Source organism: Nilaparvata lugens, chromosome 3, assembly GCF_014356525.2.
Source record: "Nilaparvata lugens isolate BPH chromosome 3, ASM1435652v1, whole genome shotgun sequence".
NCBI classification, from domain to species: domain Eukaryota; kingdom Metazoa; phylum Arthropoda; class Insecta; order Hemiptera; family Delphacidae; genus Nilaparvata; species Nilaparvata lugens.
Window position 1 is genome coordinate 33,728,859 of NC_052506.1, and position 18,913 is coordinate 33,747,771.

The following is an 18,913-nucleotide window of genomic DNA, read 5'->3' on the forward strand; positions in this document are numbered from 1 at the left end:
ATCAAAATTTGCCATAGATGTCAAAAATGTTTATAATTGTGATAATATAATTATTAATTATCAAAATTGACTGAACAGTTCTACGACACTGCTGCCAACAAAACATTAGAAAATTAATCTTATGTATTGACATCGACATAGTTTAGTCGATTAACAAAGTCGAGGATCGAAATAAATCGAACTGTAAACATAGCCTAAAAATAGAACACCACTACAACAAAAACAACTTAACCTACAATAATGTAATCAAGCTTTATCTGATTATTTCTGTATTTTTGATGCAAGTATTAATGGTGTAATATGTCTTTAGTGTGTATTGCTAGTAGAATCATCTATTCGAATCAGATCACTCGAATAATCGGTTATCATTTGTTAAAATTTTCATCGGGAAATGTTTGTAAAGTTGAAAATAAATGCATCTTATTTGGACGTCGTTTTGTGTCATATTCTAACTATCTAAACAAGGAGAATCAGAATGATCCTAAGACGAGTTCAATGGTTCCAGATAATAAGCCAAAGAAGAAGAAAAAAGAGAAACTTGTTTACATAACTTTAATTGAAAACGATAACATATCAGTCATGACTCACGAGGATGCTATGAAGTTGTCAAAGAGACGTAACTTGAAACTTGTGCAAATTAAGGACTATGAAACGAAAACAGAGAGGGCAACTTATCAATTGATGTCACCTGCTGAACTTATGGCCGAAGAAAAGAGTTCGAAGAAAGATAAGAAAGATTCCACCGACGTCAAACTTCTTTCAATAACCAGTAAGATTGAAGAACATGATTTAGTTTCAAAAACAAAAAACATAATCAAATGGCTCAACAAAAAAAATGAAGTTAGAATATCCATTTCCAACGATGACAACAAAGGGGTAAGTTAATTTTGGCTTTACTGTCCATTATAGGCTTCACATAGAATAATATTATCAATCTAAGGTAGGATTATTAATCTTCTTCTTTAATATTAAATAACTTGATACGAATATAAATCTACTTCTTTATAGTGGATTAACAATAGGCTATTGCTATCACTTGTGACCATGTTTATAAAAGTTTACTAAACTTGGCGTAGTAAGCTTTAATTTCCCAATTAATACAATTGTTTGAAATATAATTTCTCATCCATAAGCTTTAATCTAAACTTTTAGGAGCAAACAGCAAAGGTGACGTTAAATTAAACACAAAACCAATGCTATAAGATCATAATGACAGTTTATGGGATCTATTCTATTCATTTTTCTTCTGTCTGTGTCCAGTGTATATAGGTACCGGATAGATTCAAGATTCATTTATTGTCAGAACACTTTAACAAAAATGCAAGACAAAGTCAACAATTCAATAAAAAAATTCTAAAATATAACAATAAACGTTAATAGTCATCACAGTCACATCGTAATATATACAAAAATAAGCAAATTCTATATATATATATATTATATATATATATATTATATATATATATATTATATATATATATATTATATATATATATATATATATATATGAGAAACATTTTTAAAACAGGTATATCACAGAATAAGAAAATACAAAGACCACCACAAATCCTCATTACCATATGGACATCAGTCAATTAGAATCTTTTTAACAGAAACGTTAAAACTATCAATATCACGTTCTTTAATAAGAGCAGGCAGTTTATTAAATAACCTCTTTCCAAATTCAACAAAACTTTTCAAAGTTGAATGGTAATTGCACTGTGATAATCTAAGTGCTTCTGCTTGTCTTGTAAAATGATTGTGAATATTACTATTTATGGGTAAGATGGATAGATTTTTTCTGGTATACATAAGACATCCAAACACATACAAAGCATAAACAGTCATAATATTTAGTTTATTTAAACAGAGGTCAACAATGTGCTCTACTATCTACTTTACAAATGATCCTTACGGCCCTTTTTTGTACAACAAAAAGTTTCTTCATATTGGTATCTCTCCCCCATGCCGAAATACCATACAACAGGTGTGACTGAATGTAAGCATAACGTACAGCTACCAACACATCAATGCTAACAATATTTCTTAATCTACATAACATAAAAATGCCTCTAGATATTTTCTTACCCAATGAAAAAATATGATTTTCCCATTTTACATTACTCTGCAATGTGATGCCAAGAAATTTGACATAACTAATATCTGTCTTACAACCAAAGTCAAAATCTAACAACTGGGTCCTTATCTTTATTGAGACAAAGAAAGTTAGCAGCTGTCCAGTCCTCAATAGTCGCATTATTCTGCCCTTTCAGACATTTATTAATAGACATTGTCAATTAATAAAAGCACAAAAGTTCAAATATGTACACCAATCTCAAGATGGCCGATCAAAGAGACTGACAAAACATACAATCTCCTCATTCAAAGAAAAGAGAGAGAGAGAGAGAGAGGTTAAATAGCTTCTCTCGGAGCACCTTATTGAAAACTTTCTCCTCCTGCACCTGTAGTGGAAGTCTATTGTGAATTTTTAATGCGTGCATTGGGTAGCAATTGTGCAGCTTAGCCAATCTAGAGTAGGAAAGGTCATTGTTGTCTCGCGCTCTAGTTGAATAGTTGTTATGGATCTGGCCTCTTGCTTGGAGTGTGTGAAGTTGGCCTTTGTGAAGCACAAGGGAGTTGAGCACATATTTACTGAAGATAGTGAGTATTTCCAGCCTCCTTAACAGCTGACAACAATACTCCAAGTATGGTGATGTTATTATAGAAACCACTTTCTTCTGTAGGAGGAGAATTGTGTGACATCCACTTGCATGACCCATAAGCAATCCCATAGTTGATGGCAATGAAACAGACCATGGTATGCAGTAACCAGGTAATTCCTTGGAACATAGCTTCTCAGTTTTCGTATCAGAAATGTTACTTTGGAGAGTCGCTTCATATTATATCAATGTGCGGGTTGATAGAATTACCTAACTCGGAATTCACTGACTTTATTACTATTATTATTATTTGTCCAATTTACTACCCACGGTAGGGGTATTTGGATATGTCGATAATATGTATTCAAATCAAGTCATATTTCAATTATTTTAGATAGCAAAATTACATAAAAATATGTACATAGTAATACTGAGCAGCCTAACTCATCTCGTAATGTGCTTCAAATTCATCAATTGAGTATGCACAAATGCTCAAAAGCTGCTCCTTCATCAATACTCTGAATTTACGTCCTGTATTTTCTCTTATGTTAGCTGGTAATTTATTGTACAGTCGAATCCCAGCACACTTTACTCCTCTCTCATACATGGTGGTCCTGTGTGAATCATCTCGCAAATCTTCCCTATGCCTTGTTGTATAATTATTGTAGAAATGTGCGCCAGTTCTGAATTTATTCTTGTTCATATCTATGAAACATCCGGTCTCTAGGATGTACAAGCTTGGAAGAGGGAGAATTTTCATCTCTTTAAAGTATGGTCTGCAGCTTGAACGTATGGATTCTCCAACAGTCACTCGTATCGCCCACTTCTGCATACGGAATATGTCTATCACTTGACTCGAGTTCCCCCAAAATATGATACCGTAGGTCAGAAGAGAATGAAACATTGCGAAATACACGTCTTTGTTCAAGTTTTTGTATCCAACAATTATTTCAAGTTTCTAAGTATGAATATTACAGAGCTCAACTTACTCTTTAAATATTCCAAATGATGTCCCCAAGAAAGTTTTGAATCCGATACCACTCCTAGAACTTTTATATTGGCTACATATTCTACATTTCTGTCGTCTTCCACTTCCAAAGTTGTCCCTCTAGCTGTTCTGAAAGGTATTTGCTTTGTTTTTTCGCGATTCAGTTTGAGCATAATAGCGGTTAACCATTTATCCAGTTTAACAATTAAACGTTTTTGAACTCAGACTCCAATTTTTGTTGACTGTTACACTTCAATGAAATGCTCACGTCATCAGCATACAATACAGAATGCGCAGGTTCCAGGTATGAAGGTAAATCGTTGATGTACAAGAGAAACAGCAATGGCCTAAGAACCGAGCCTTGAGGTACCCCACTCCTTGTCCTCTTCCATTCAGAATTATAAAGGAATGGAGATGACTGAATCTCCACCCGCTGATATCTGTCAGTTAGGTATGAGTCAAACCATCTGAGAACCGCGCCCCTGAATCCATACATCTGCAGCTTACGAGACAAGATTTCCCCGTTGACATGATCAAACGCCTTTGAGAGGTCTGCCACCAACCCACATGCCTTAGCTCCACCATCCACTGATTTGAGAACTTCATCTATGAATGAGAAGAGAGCGTCTCCTGTTGAAATACTTGGTCTAAATCCAAACTGTCTAGAAGACAATAAACGCAACTGGCTCAAATACTTTCTCAACCTTTGAAGTATGACATATTCAAAAATTTTAAGAAATATTGGTGGATTAGCTATTGGTCGATGATTCTCTGGAAGTTCATGTCGGCCTTTCTTATACTTAGGAACTATTTTTGACAATTTCGACTTGGATGGAACGTAACCAACTTGCATTGATCTGTTGAAAGTGGAAGAAAGAGGCTTCAAGATATGTACTGCTGTTTGCTTAATCAAACTATTTGAGATATTGAAACAATCATATTATCTTTAGTTCTTTAGTTTCTTAATTATCTCTTCAAGTTCTCTGATACTTAGCGGATAGAAATGATTGAGATGTGTGTTATTTTGCTCATTAGGCCTAATCAAGAAGAACTCTAAAAAACTATTCATGTCGCTCAATCCTGTAATTGCTCCCTGAATTTTAACTGGTGTGCTGACAAAAACGTTGTTCAGTAAAGCCGCAGCTTCATTTCCAGTTTTCAAGATTCCAGAATCATTAGCTATTCTTGTCTCCAATGTTGATTTTTTATTATTGGCATATTCAGTTCTAACTCATTTCCAGGCGGCTCTGGACTGATTTTCGGCACTTCTAATGAATTTACTAGCAGCTATTCTCCTAGCTGTCTTGAGTATCTTTTTGTATATAGATCTGTAGATTTAAAAATATTCCAAAAAACTCATGACTCTCACGTCTGAAGTTGTAATTACATAAGTCATTTCATCTCTCATGGATGGGTTCTTAAGCTCTTGGTTTTCATCATTTCACAGGAGACCCTGATACCCGAAGTAATCCACACAAGCTCATTCTTCCGTGTATTACCTACTGATTTTTCAGGAACCGATTGGTTGCAGTGGTTGATGTATGTAAACATAAAATTGTTAAACATGGTTTCAACATCTCTACATCTATATACAGAGTGCCAATTCTCTTTTGATAAGCCTTGATTCAGAGTTTCTATATTACTTTGATTAATATAGTGCGTATAATTCTCCTTTTTCTACCTATAATCTTTTTACATGCATCTAAATATGAATTTATTTCTTGTATCTGGAAGGAGACACTACTGCCATCATGATCTGAGAAGGAACATGGGATTGTTTCACTGTTGCAAAGAGTTACTGGGTGATTTGTAATAATATAATCGATTTCTGTAGCTGTACTCGATGTAATTCTTGTTGACCCATTAGTTATCTTATTCAAATTGAATGATGAAAGTAGGTTTTTGAAAACACTCTTGTCTATGTCCTCCTTACAAAAGTCCAGATTAAAATCACCGCACAGACACACTAATTTACATTTCTCTTTAGAAACTCTAGATAGAACGGACCGAAGCAATTCAATGAAAACATCAAAGTCAGTGTTTGAAGCTCTGTAAACACATAATACTATTACTTTTTGTGCAATTGATTCAAGTTTCAATTCCACTGAAGAGATTTCAAACACACTCTCGACCGATGAGGAGATTAAATCAGTTCAAGGTCTACAACTATTAATAGATTCGTCACGTACGAATATACAAGACCCTCCTCGAATTTTAACTTTCCTATTAAATTGGGATTTCAGCGTAAAATTGGAAAGGGAAAGAAGGCTCAACTCATTCTCACTTAGCCAATGCTCTTTTAGACACAGTACGTCAATAGTTGGTTTTTCGTGTAAAAGAATTTCTATATCCAGTTTGGCATTCAGCAAACCCTGGCAATTTACGTGGAAGACTTCGAAACCTCTAAAAAATTTCCACCATTAATTGTAGGTATGGGACTCTCCTTCACTAAGCATTCATCAACTGCAATGTTATTATTCTTGGAATTATTCGGACTCCCGATAATGCCATGCTTGAAGAGCTTGATGAGTTTCTGTTTTCCGCCGTGTCTGTTCAAATGAAGCCCATGTCTTGTAAAGTCAGTCAAATCTAGAGGTGTCACATTATCCCTTCCATTGGATTGGTGATACTGTCATAATAGGAGATATTAATATCAACATTTTGGCGACTGGTGATAATAAAGTTGATGATTACTTAGAAGTTCTCAGCTACTACGGTTTTGAATCGATTATAGACATACCTACTAGAGTAACAGAGACAACATCAACCTGCATTGATCACGTATTTATGAGATCACAAAATTTTTCACATTTTGAAAAATGTGCAGTTATTGAGGATTTAATTGGTGATCATAGAGCTATAACATTGACAATTCGCGCTAACCTAGATAATAGTAGAAGGAATTCTTGTAAAGAAAAATACAAAATCGATTTAGACAAACTGAATAATTTCCTCCTGTCTCATGATTGGGGTGATGTTTTCTCAAGTAATAATGTTAACTATAAATTTGATAAATTTATTGAGGTATTTAAAAATTATATTGATTGTTCAAAGGTGAGAGTCGAATGCAAAATAAAATCAATGAATTTGAAGAAACTCAAACCATGGATAACTGATGGTCTGTGTGCAGCAATCCACTCGCGTGATAGATTTTTTAAAATAATGGAAAGAAACCCTGATAACTTGAGATTAAAAAATAACTTCAAAACTTCTCTAGAAAAATAAAAAATTGGATTAAAATTGAAAAAATAAAGTATTATTCTTCATTAAATCAAATGCCTCCATGGCAAAAATGGCAAGTTTTGAATAAGCTGTGTGGAAATCCGAAAAAATGTAAACCCCTAAAAGAATTAAAAATAGAACACAGGGATGAAATTGTTAGTGATGCAAAAAGATTGTCGAATCTTTTTAATGAGTATTTTGTTAACATTGGCAGAGATGTCGCTGCTAATTCTAAGTGTGGAGCTGATAACATGGACTATCACAATATCTTCAAGGAAACTAATCAGCAGAAGTCTATATTCCTTGAAGCTGTTACCTATGATGAGCTCTTAGTTTACATTAGAGGATTAGAAAATGGTAAATCTTGTGGGGATGACTGTATATCTTCTGGATTATTGAAGAATGTTGCGCTGGCCATAGTACCAATTCTAGTTGATATTTTCAATTGTAGTCTCTCTACAGAGGTGTTTCCTTCTGGGATGAAGCTAGCAAGAGTGGTGCAAGTTTTCAAGTCGGGTTCTCGATTGAAGTTGAACAATTATAGACCTATATCCCTGCTGTCAGTATTTTCAAAGTTGTTGGAGAAGATAATGAAAAGGAGACTTCTAGAATTTCTTGATTCATGTAATTTTTTCTATAGTAACCAATTTGGCTTTCGTGAATGTATGAATACAGAAATGGCACTTGAAAGGTTTATGGCAGTTGTTTTCTCTGGTCTTAACTTCAGGCCAGCACGCTGTGTCGCAGGACTGTTTCTAGATATAAAAAAGGCATTTGACACAGTGAACCATTCGATCTTGTTAAATAAATTGTATAATGCTGGCATCAGGGGCGTGGCTCATGACTGGTTCTTGTCCTATTTGAATGACAGACAACAATATGTAGCCATTGGAGGTGTGAAGAGTGAGGTTCAGGTAGTGGACTGTGGTGTACCACAGGGATCAGTCCTTGGGCCAATCTTGTTCCTCATTTTTATTAATGATCTCTATTCGTTCAGGTTCTCTGGTATGCCTGTATCTTTTGCAGATGACACTGCATTGGCATATTGTGATCTGGATGGCCCCAATTTGGTAAGATTAATGCAGGATGATTTGAACAAGCTGTTGCTCTGGTTTAGACACAATAAGATTCAGCTCAATCTTTCAAAGACAAAATACATGCTGTTTACACTATCAACATCATGGACATTGCCTTCTGCACTGAAGTTTCATGGTAGCTGTGCGAGTGATGACTGTGACTGTGAAGTGGTTGGTCAAACTGACTCATTGAAATATTTGGGTGTGATTGTTGACGAAAAGCTCACTTGGTCTCATCATATTACTAATATAAAAAGCCATCTGCTGTTAATACTGAGGAAGTTCTACTTTTTGAATAAATTTCTCCCTGAGTGTCCTGAGGCAGCTATATTTTGCACTTGTCGATTCAAAAATCAGCTACGGTATAAATTGTTGGGGCTCCACTTACATTAGTTACTTGAAGCCCTTAATAACTAAACAAAAATCCATAGTTCGTGCCATCAAGAAGGAGGGTAGATATGAACATTCTTTTCCTATCTTTCAGAGTCTCAGATTCTTGCCTCTCAGATATATCTTTGTTTTCAAGGTATTGTATATGTTTTATGCTATGTCTGGAAACTGTGGTCATGCGTTGTTCAGGGATGTTCCTAGTTATCAAACTAGGAGAGTGACATCTGATTTACTAAGACTTCCTAAATCGTATACCACTTGTTTCCAGAAATCGTTTGTATTTCTCGGCCCTAAGTTTTTCAACAATATTCCTCTTGAAATTAAGAGAACACAAAATCGACTTGTTTTTAAAACAAAAGTTCTTGGATGGCTTAGAGGTCTTATGCCTGATTATCTAGAGACCTTATTCAATGTGGTTTCTTAGTTAAAATACTCTGATAATGGTGGCTATGCATTGGCTAAATGAGCTGGAATTGGAAGTGAGCATGGTTAGTGTGAATGTGTGAGTGATTGGTTGCTGATTTTTCTTTCTTTCTTCTTTTTATATTTTTCTACTTCTCTATAAATTCATAAATTATCAGATATTCATTCCTGCTCGCAGACGTAGAGTTTTGTACTCTCAGCAAGCAGTATTTTTCTATCCAAATTCACAAATTAGTCCTGGTTTAGCATGTTCGAATTCTTGTCTGATGTTATTGTTTAATAAATTAGACTTTTATGTACTTTATAAATTATTAACTTATTACTCTAATATTGTTAAGCTGTATTATTTTTTTTCTCATGATTTGTAAATATTGTGAATTGGATTGAATAAAATTTGAATTTGAATTTGAATTTGATTTGTTCATGTAGCCATGAATTCATTTTTCTGATATTGACGTTCATGAGGGGTCTATCATATCTATACGGTATATTGGAGATAGTGACGTTAGTGTGACTAGCAGTATTGAATACTTTTTCCAATTTCAAGTCTGTAATTTGTAATGATTTATCTGTCACATCGTTAGTACCAGCCAAAATGATAAGCTTATCATTCATGTTAAAATCTCTCGTTAAATCATCGATGTCATAAGTTAAGGTATTGAATGAACATCCCGGTTTTGAGAGTACAGTCACCTCATATCCATTATGCCTTACTTTCTCATTAAGATCTCAACCAATATCTCTTCCATGACTATCTGACAATATTAATACTCTCTTATTTTTAGTTTTCCTTTTTGATTTTCTAACTCTATGAACTACTTTGCCCATCACAGCATTTTCACCACCATTCATAACACCACAATTTCCAGTTTGTGACTCCATAATTCTGTCATTAATTTCTGAATGCTTTGTATAGTTTTTACGGTGATAATAGCTTTTCAGGTCTTTAAGCTCCACGTTCAAAGATTTATTCTCGATTCTTAGAACAGTATTTTCCGCCTCCAGAAACTCCATACTCACTTTCATCTGATCCATAACAGTAATGTGTTCCATTAATTTCTTGTCAACATCAATGGAATGATTTACCGCATCATTCCATTGCTGTTTCATTGTAGTCATTTTGTCATTATATCGGATATTTCTTTTCTTAGAGAGTCTATCATTTCATTCTTATTATCATGAGGTTCAGCTGGGTTGTGATGGACGGGAGAACTCGAACCTATTGGGGTACCAGATGTGCTTACATTGAATACGCTTGAAGCGGTCAGTAAGATATCAGAATCCTCCATGTTGGAAGACTTGTCAGGTAGAGAGATATTCTCTAAATTCAAAGAAACAGAAGTATTGTCAGGAGGTGAAGAGTCGTGAAGCCCTCCACCATTAGAAGAATCTAGTGAACTAGATTGGTGATTGTGTTTCAGGTTTGGGCCGGTTGTTAGATTCAGCATTGAGTCAGAACGTATAGAAACCTTACATGTTTTGACCAGACATCGCCAAATTATTTCACCTGCAGTTGAGGTTCTATCCTTTCTGAATTTATACCATATGATCAGAGCAGTTTTGATTCATACGACAGTTTAACATTGAGTCAGCGAATTCCGAGTTAGCCAATTCTATCAACCTTGTTACCGCCAACCAGTTGCGGTAAGTAACCGCTACGACCGCTGCCGCTAGATCCTGCAGAGCTGTTTTGAACTGTTGTTCACCAAGGAACCGTTCTTTGGAGGAGTCGTTCTCGTTCATCGTTCACTCAGTTTGCTGTACAAAGTGTCGATCCCGCCTTCCTGCAACGTATCGTGTCGTTTCCAGCTCCAAGTTAGATTTGTGTTGATTTTCTTCAAGATTAATCTGATCCAAGTGTTTTATTCCCGTGATACCGCTTCAATATGAACCTGAGACTTATTATTGTTGTGTATAATTATTCATAAAGACAGTATAGAACCAAGCAAGTTAGTTGTGCTCGCTTCCCAAGAGTAGTGATTCCCGCCTTTGAATGAAAGACTATCTGTTTTACATGCCTGTTTAACACCGCCTTGTTGTATATTGAACTTGATTTATGTGTTTGAATACTTAATTTGATCAACCAATTGTTGGTCTGGTCCTCCGATTATTAATAAAAGTGTATTTGCCTCAACTTGTGTTCACTCAGTCCAGCCTGGCTCAACCATTTAGAAGCTACTAAGTAATTTGTTATTGCGCCCAACTCGGTGGCCGAAACAAAACCCAATGTGCTGGTACCATATCAGTGATGAGTCTACCATGAATCCAAGGAGCTTAACCTCAGGCCCACCAAAAGGAGGCAGACTGAGCCTCAGTGTGCACAGAACATTCTGCGTCTTCTCTCCATTCATATACAGTCTGTTTGCCCTAAGCCATGCGCTCGCCTCCTCCAACAGTTCAGCAAACCTCAGTACAGCCAATTGTGGATCCTCTTCCTGTGCAATGAGAGTTGTTGTATCGTTAGCAAACAGCAGGGCTTTTCCATCCATACTAAGTCCATTTATGAAAATGAGGAACAGTAGAGGGCCAAGAATTGATCCCTGCGGCACTCCATACTTGTCCTGGAGCTCCTGTGATTTGGCACCGTTAACTGTTACAACCTGCCTACGCCGTAAAAGGTACTCCTCCATCGTTATCATGGCCACTCCTCCAACACCATATCTCATGAGCTCCCCCAGCAAAATCTCATGAGATACGCAATCGAAAGCCTTGGTGAGGTCACAGAAGGTCATGGCAGTTGAGTGCTCCTTCTCCATTGCCTTAAGTATAGATTCCACCAGGCGTTGATCAGCATCAGTTGTCGATCTCTCACAGCAAAACCCAAACTGGTCCTCCGTAAAGAGTGAATTCTCCTCAAAATAGGCTGGAAGTTGTATGAGCATCACAGACTCAATAATCTTTGCAAAAACAGGAATCAGAGATATAGATCGATAGTTTGACAACTCTTCCATATCACCCTTTTTGAAGATTGGCACCGTTCTTGAAATTTTCAGTAGATCAGGAAAAACACCTTTTTCCAAACAGCTGTTAATTAGTCTGCTAAGTGGTACAGCTATTGAAGAGATGACTGTCTTCATGAGAAAAATAGAAATGCCATAGACATCAGGACTCTTTGAGCTCTTGTAGCCATTTACAATTTCTACCAAGTCCATAGGTGTCACTCTTTTCCATCTGTCAAATATACAGTTCTTTAAAGGTACTCTGTCCACCGCACATTCTGTAGTTCCTGTAAAAGCTACAACAATCTGTATAACAGAGTGAACCAAACAGTTTTTAAATCATCTGGACTTGCATTTCTAGGTAGAGCAGATTGTTTATTTTTATATTTATTTATAATATTCCAGACTGCCTTGCGGCGTTTGTGGCTTGACTTATGATTCTTTCCAAGTTGGATTTTTTGGTATCAGCAATGTCTAACATCTAACCAAGGTGTCAAAACCATAAAATTAACGACAAAATAATATTTCTAGCTAATATCTCAGCTTCAGTTAGTTCTATGTCAGTCATTAATCAATAATTTTATTCGATTCAACACAATATTCCTAAAAGAAATCAAAATTCAAAAAATCACAATCAAAAATAAATTTCTAATAAAATACAAAAACATCATCCAGAAACTCCTAAACACGTCAGTAAGCCCTACCCTTGAAGAATTTGATCTCTAAGGACGCAATTCTATTTATCAAATTACTAAAATCCAACTGCTTCACCCATGCCAGCAGATTGTTTCAGTAGTGTGTGTAGTACTGAACTCCTGTAATCACTAGAGGCGTACACTGTGAATCGCAAGTAGCTTCGATGACTAGTATTGGAGTGATGCATATTTCATTTGTAGGCCTACACATGCTTGTTAGTACAGATTCTACTATCAGTATTATCTTGTTGTTCTTATTGATTTACATCAGACAGAAAATGATAAAGTGACTGACAACTGTCAAAATTCCGCCTAACAGAAGAGGCATTTTCCCATAAACGACGGCAGAATGTATTTACGCTCAGATATGACCGTAGCAGGCTAAGCTTACCTTGTTTAAGACGATGTGTTCCTGGATTGAGAGCCCAGTTATGTTTGAAATTGTTGTGCGACCCCTGCAAAGCAAATTCTCAACAGTGGATGCATATCCATTCAACTGCCCACACAGTTCAAACAAAAAGAGGCATATAGTGTAAACTTAGATTACTTTCGCTTGCAGTAATAATACGATCAGCTCGTTTTAGCAGCTCTAGTATAATCTCAGCCCTAGTTGAATGGTCCCACATGAGTATACCATAAAAAATATTACTGTTGAGAAGAAAGTTATACATTATGACCAGATAAGCCTTCGTCACATGTCCCATGTCTCCCCTCAGTTTCAGCAAAAGTAACAATTTGGTACAGTCTCTTGGACACCAATGTAGCTAGCTCATCAGAGTTTTATGTGTGTAGAAAAACCAAGCATCTTCATTGGGTCTTCCATAATTATAATATAGCTATATTGATAGGAAATGAGTGTTGATAGGAAATTACATATGGCAAGCCAGAACATTCAAAAGGATCTCTCTGCCGATAAAAGCCATAAGAATAAATAAATAAATAATATAATATGATGATATATTGTTCGGTATGCTTCTTTTGTTATTCAGCATTAAACAGAAAGCACACTTTTAAAAAATACTCCAGTCAATATAAAAATATTATTTTCGACATACAAACTCTCTTTTTTGATCATTCACTCTTTGAATGTTTCATTTAGAGTTTTAGAGAATAAAAATATTATTCTTAAAATAGTCAGGAATGACATTGTAAATGATTTTTCTCTTACGGTACGTCTCTATGTTGGTTAATCGAATTCTTCAACTTTTGAGTCACAATCGTGTGTTCAACCATACTGAACTGGACTTAAACTGAAAGCAAAAAAAGTAACTGATGATAATGCATGTTATGAATTTGTCACACTGGTTCGATGAATGCGTTTGAAACAATAATTTCCACAATTGTGATGCAACTGCTAGGAAAAACTGCCGTCATGTTGTCTGTTCTATAAAGAGCGATCTGTATCTTCGAGTTAATACCGAAATTGTCTAGTAAGTTTTCAACAAACTGCAGCAATCTGTTGCCAATTCAATAAAAATCAATATTTCGTCGTCAACTTGTGGAAATCATTGTTTTCAACAAATTTTTTGTTTCCCACTCAGTGTGGGGAAACACTGTGGAAGTTCCCAACAAAATACACCCCGGTTCCTCCCTCTACGCAAGTCCACACGCCACTATGCTCTCTCAAAATTGACAACTATTGTTGCTCTACATTTGAGAACATCAATTTGTTAAAAAAATAACAACGTTTTTGCGAAAACAAAATGTTGTCAACTTGGCAGAAACACATAATGTGTTCTCCAAGCTAAGTTCAATCTAATAGAGTTTTTAAGGACGGAAAAAACGTTTTTTGCAACTTTGGAGTAAACGCAGCTTTAAATACTATTTTGAGGTTGTTAAGATTCAAGTCGCTAAGATGAAGTTTAATATAAGACAAAAAATTGATTGAATCTGGCTTTCTACTGTAATTTTTCTTGCATCGTAAAAATAAATACTCATCGTAGGTTTGTAGAACATTAAATATTCTCTTTGAAATGATGTTTTGTTTCACTATTCCAAGTTTTCGTTTCATTATTATAGCAACTTTAATGTAGGGGGTGAAATATTCAATTCTTCAACAATTGATCATTTGTCAATGAAATTTGAAGTGTATGTCTGTGACACAATTTTTAACTTTGCAGCTTAATTTGGACTAGTTAGTAGGTAAACATAGCAAAAGTGCGCATCTTTATCCCCTCTGATGAAGGTGTGGAACCGCTGAGTTGACACTTTTGTTGCAATATTTAAAATTTCACCCTCTACATTGAAGCTGCTATAACAATGAAACGAAAACTTGGGATAGTGAAACAATACATCATTTTAAAGATAATTTAATGCTCTAAAAGAATGCACTAAACAAGAAGTGTAGAGAATTTATCAAGCTTAATTTTTGAATAGTTAGTTATGTCGATTGAACGCATTGTTCTCAAGATATGAGCGTTTTAAACCACCCTCATCCGCTTAGCACACGATTTAGGAATGGGGACTTTTGATATGTTCTCCTCCTAACGAGTCTTGAAAAAGCTGCAAAGTCATAAATTGTGTTCAAAATATTCCCTCCAAATTCCTTTGTCAATTAGTCTATTGTTGCAAAACTGGAGATTTCACACTCAACACTAAAGCTGCTGCATCAGTTGTAGGGAAATGCTTAAAAGTGTGAAATTATAAATAACATTGAAGAGAATTCAATGTTCTATAAGCTCATTATTAGCATGGATTTTTCCCACCGATTTAAAAAGAATAATTATTATTGAAAAAATAGAAAAAAGTTGCAGGCAAACGTGTTTTTTTCAAAAATGTCACACCTTCAATAGCTGATATCTCGAAAACTAGAGAAGATATAGAAAAAGTTGTCTGATGAATATTGTAGGAAATTATGTAAGCTTTAGTTTTTTGTTATAACAGTTATGTCCGTAAGATACCATAGTTTTCAAGTTATATGCGAGAAACCAAAAAATGGTAACTTACCTTTGAACTACCCCCCCTACCCCCTTAGCTCAAGTGGTAGTGGTGAGGACTTTTGATATGTTTACCTCCTTACTACCCTAAACAGAACTGCGGAGTCAAGAATTGTCTTCAAAATTTTTTCCTCTATACCCTCTTATGAGCATTCATTGCCTGGACTAATATGCAAAATTTCAAGTTAACTGATTAACTATTAACTGATCAGTTCAGTAGTTTAGACGTAACGATTCTTCATTCGTGTATTTTCTATACCGTACATGTATAAGCCAATTCTCTTCTTTATTATACTAGTGACCCCCTGGGTTGAAGAACTCGCTCATGAACTGTTGTATTTATCTCTGAAATCAGCAACTTATAATTATTATACATATAAAATTATTATAATAATTATACAGAGTTGGAGAGAATTATTATGGAAACAGCTAAATATTCATTTTACAAATATGATATGACAGTAGGTTTCATGGGGATCCTATTCCAATTGAGAAAAACTACTTTCTGTCGCTTCAAAACTTTTGTCCGCCATCTTGGATCAGTCATATGAATCCAACCCAGTAGCGGCTCGTGATCTTCTAGCTTGGGGGTTCAACCTCATGATCTATTGGAGAGAAAGGTCTAGAGGATATAGAGTATTGAGCATAATCAAGTGTAAAGGTGATCAATAATAATTTTAAGAAATTACACCCCAAAGATTGAGCATATTTTCTACAAATATAAATTTTTTGTCCTGTTCATATTTTTCTTGTTTGATTTTTACTTCGGGAGTTGGTTACCATTATGTTTTATTTTACACCTACCCTCAATATCAATATTGTTTGTATTTAACAAATACTGAACCTTATTCATATTTCTTCATCAAAATGCTGTTACGGTAACACAATAAATTATATTCACACTCTCACTAAAAGAAAATGGACACACTCGAAATACTCACGAATACACGTGTGAACACACTAGAAATTACTATATTCTTCTAACGCAAAAACAATTTATACAACGAAAAATGCAGTGAAATCTATCACAACTATATACAGTATAATATATATACCGGAAATCATATCGTATAACCTCAAAACTGTCACGCTTTCTACTTCTTGTTTACCGCTTTTTTACTGTTTACTGCCACCAAATTTGAATTTATTGGTTATGTTCAAGATGGCACTGCTTCTGAATCCGTATCACGAATATTCACGATTCATTCCGAGGTTTACCGAATGCTTCACTTGCCTCGGCTAGGTTCGGCTACTCTCGGATGAACTCGTGCAAAATTGGTTCAGACAGGATTGTGAACCAAATCCGTTCTAGCAAACCGATTCCCCTCCTCCGTTCCACTACCTCACCCAGCCCTGTTTTTGGGTTCACATCGGGGAATGAACACTGCTTTCCACCTCCACGCGTCTCGTCATCCCATTCGGTGCTGTATCAAGCAAGCCACTCCAGGACCTCAGGTACCGGCAGCAAAACATCAACGTTAAGTTTACGTAGATGAAAAATGTTGTGATGTAATTTAATGAGAATAAAATAAAAATATAATTATTTGAGTTGCAAATTCATCATTGTATAGGAAGTTGATTCAATTCTGGGGTTCAATGAACCATTGAACACATAGGACGAGCCGCCACTGATCCAACCTTATTTTATCAAATGGGAACGTGGTCATGTGATACATAATTTCGATACAGAATTAAAAAAAAAAAAATGTTGAAACCCACACATCAATATCTCAAACTGTTTTAATGATCTCAACATTTAAAGATACTAATAAATGATACGAAAATGAAATAAATGAGTACCTAAATTGAATAATCAAGTGTTAGTGAACACTAATAGTAGCTTCTCACAAATTTAAGACTTTGAAATTGTCAAAGCAAATTTGTCACTGTCATAGCAACTGCTATCACAAGTATAGTATTATTAAGGATAAACGCGCACTAGCACGGCCAAGTCCAAGACCACGACCAAGAACTTGCAGCCAGGACAACCTGAAATTATATGGAGCAACGCGCACTAGTCAGACAAAGACACGACAAACGCACGACCACAGCAGTAGGCCAACCAATTGCCAGACCAGTACATTTATAAATGTAAAACTTTGGTCTTGGTCTTGGTCGAGGTTGTGGTCGTGCTGTTCCAGACCAGTACTGGTCGTGGTCTTGGTCTTGGTCTTGGCCGTGCTAGTGCGCGTTTACCCTAATTACGCGTATGTTACATACAGACAGACAGACGTTAACGGAAGCGAGTTGATTTATAACTTATAAATTGAATATGTTGTTTTATTCAGCTGAAATCATGTGTCGGCGCATAAAGGACAGTCTGTGTGATAACTCCCAAATAGCATCAGCTTTTTTAAATGAACGGAAAAATTAAAGAAATAGCATGCAATTTATTCCAGCTGACTAGATGATAAATCACAAAAAATAGTGTCTTATGCACTTTCAATTTTAATTCTATATCATTAAAAAGGATGAAGGAGTCAGTCGATTTTGTTGTTCAACGAACTTGACCTGTAAAAAGGTTCGAAGAATATGTGTTCAAAATTTTTAATTGATTGATCAAATTGTTTAAAAGTTATTGTAGAACATACAAACAGACGAACAACGACTTCGGCCTTGTGTGAGTTAAAAGTGGGAACTCGTTAACGCTCGTTCAATTATAGATATGTATAAACAATTGCAGAACTTAGTTGCTAAGTGACCAATTAGCTTTGACTAATCAACGTTCATAAATACAGTCCATCAACCCTCCGTTACACGCGCCTGATCTGAGAGATCAGAAAGTAGTACTTTGGGTTGTAGGCCTACAGCCCCCGGGTGTAGCAACACTGAGTTGAAATAGTTGTTGGATGAAACCGTCTCATATATTAACATTTTATTAATAATTTTAAATTTTCTGAAAGATTCTTTATTGTTGCAGGAGGACGTTTTCAAGCGTATAGCAGACACAATTGAGGGCAGTGGTAGAATAGTTCAGAAGCGACTTAGTAACAATGCATTAAAATTTCACATTTTACCAATGAAGCAATCTGAAGTTAGAGTTGAGAATGATAAATCTTCATGATTTGTGGAAGAGTGAAACTTTCAATTGCTTTATCTACAAAGGCTGTTTGTACATTAGACGAACTATCCATTTGAACTGCAAATTTATCAAGTAGGTGAATTTTAATAATTTAGTAAACTAAATCTTCAATTCCATGCATTTTTTCAATAATCATACGGTGAAATAGAAAGAAGAAAATAATTACATGGAAATAAAAACTATTGACTTTATTGAAATTATTTCGCTTTTAGTACAGTAGATGCATCTATGAATAAGGATACAGTTTTTTGTCCAAGGTCTAGTAGTACTAATGACCTTGAGAGGTTGTGAATGAAAGTACTACATAATTTCGCTCCTGGGTTTTGGAAGATTTTGTGTTATAAATAGTCACGGATAAGTACAAATTTTGTGTTTATTTCATTATTAATTGTTTCTTGATCACGTTTTATCATTTTGTTTTAGATTTTAATTCTTAATTCTATTTTAAAAAGCCAAACACCGTTTAGAGGTTAGTTTGAGGTTAGGTTTTCGAGATTTAAAA

The 18,913-nt window shown here is 35.3% G+C and overlaps 1 protein-coding gene across 2 annotated transcripts; it reads left to right on the top strand.

The window, feature by feature from the left end:
• The first annotated feature begins 153 nt into the window (after nt 1-153).
• LOC111057387 (translation initiation factor IF-3, chloroplastic) lies at nt 154-18,608 on the top strand. 2 transcript variants are annotated; one of them, XM_039423576.1, is made up of 2 exons: nt 154-876; nt 18,250-18,608. In XM_039423576.1, exons 1-2 carry the CDS (start codon nt 301-303, stop codon nt 18,391-18,393), a joined length of 720 nt encoding a protein of 239 aa, XP_039279510.1. In that variant the 5' UTR covers nt 154-300; the 3' UTR covers nt 18,394-18,608. The 2 variants fall into 2 exon arrangements, with proteins under 2 accessions (XP_039279510.1, XP_039279511.1); XM_039423577.1 differs by lacking the exon at nt 154-876 and adding an exon at nt 2,711-2,833.
• Nucleotides 18,609-18,913: the final 305 nt, after the last annotated feature.

Coding starts and splice junctions, on each gene's coding strand:
- LOC111057387 (XM_039423576.1), top strand. CDS start 301: ATGTCTTTAGTGTGTATTGCTAGTAGAATCATCTATTCGAATCAGATC. Junction 877..18,249: donor CCAACGATGACAACAAAGGG/GTAAGTTAATTT, acceptor TTATTGTTGCAG/GAGGACGTTTTCAAGCGTAT.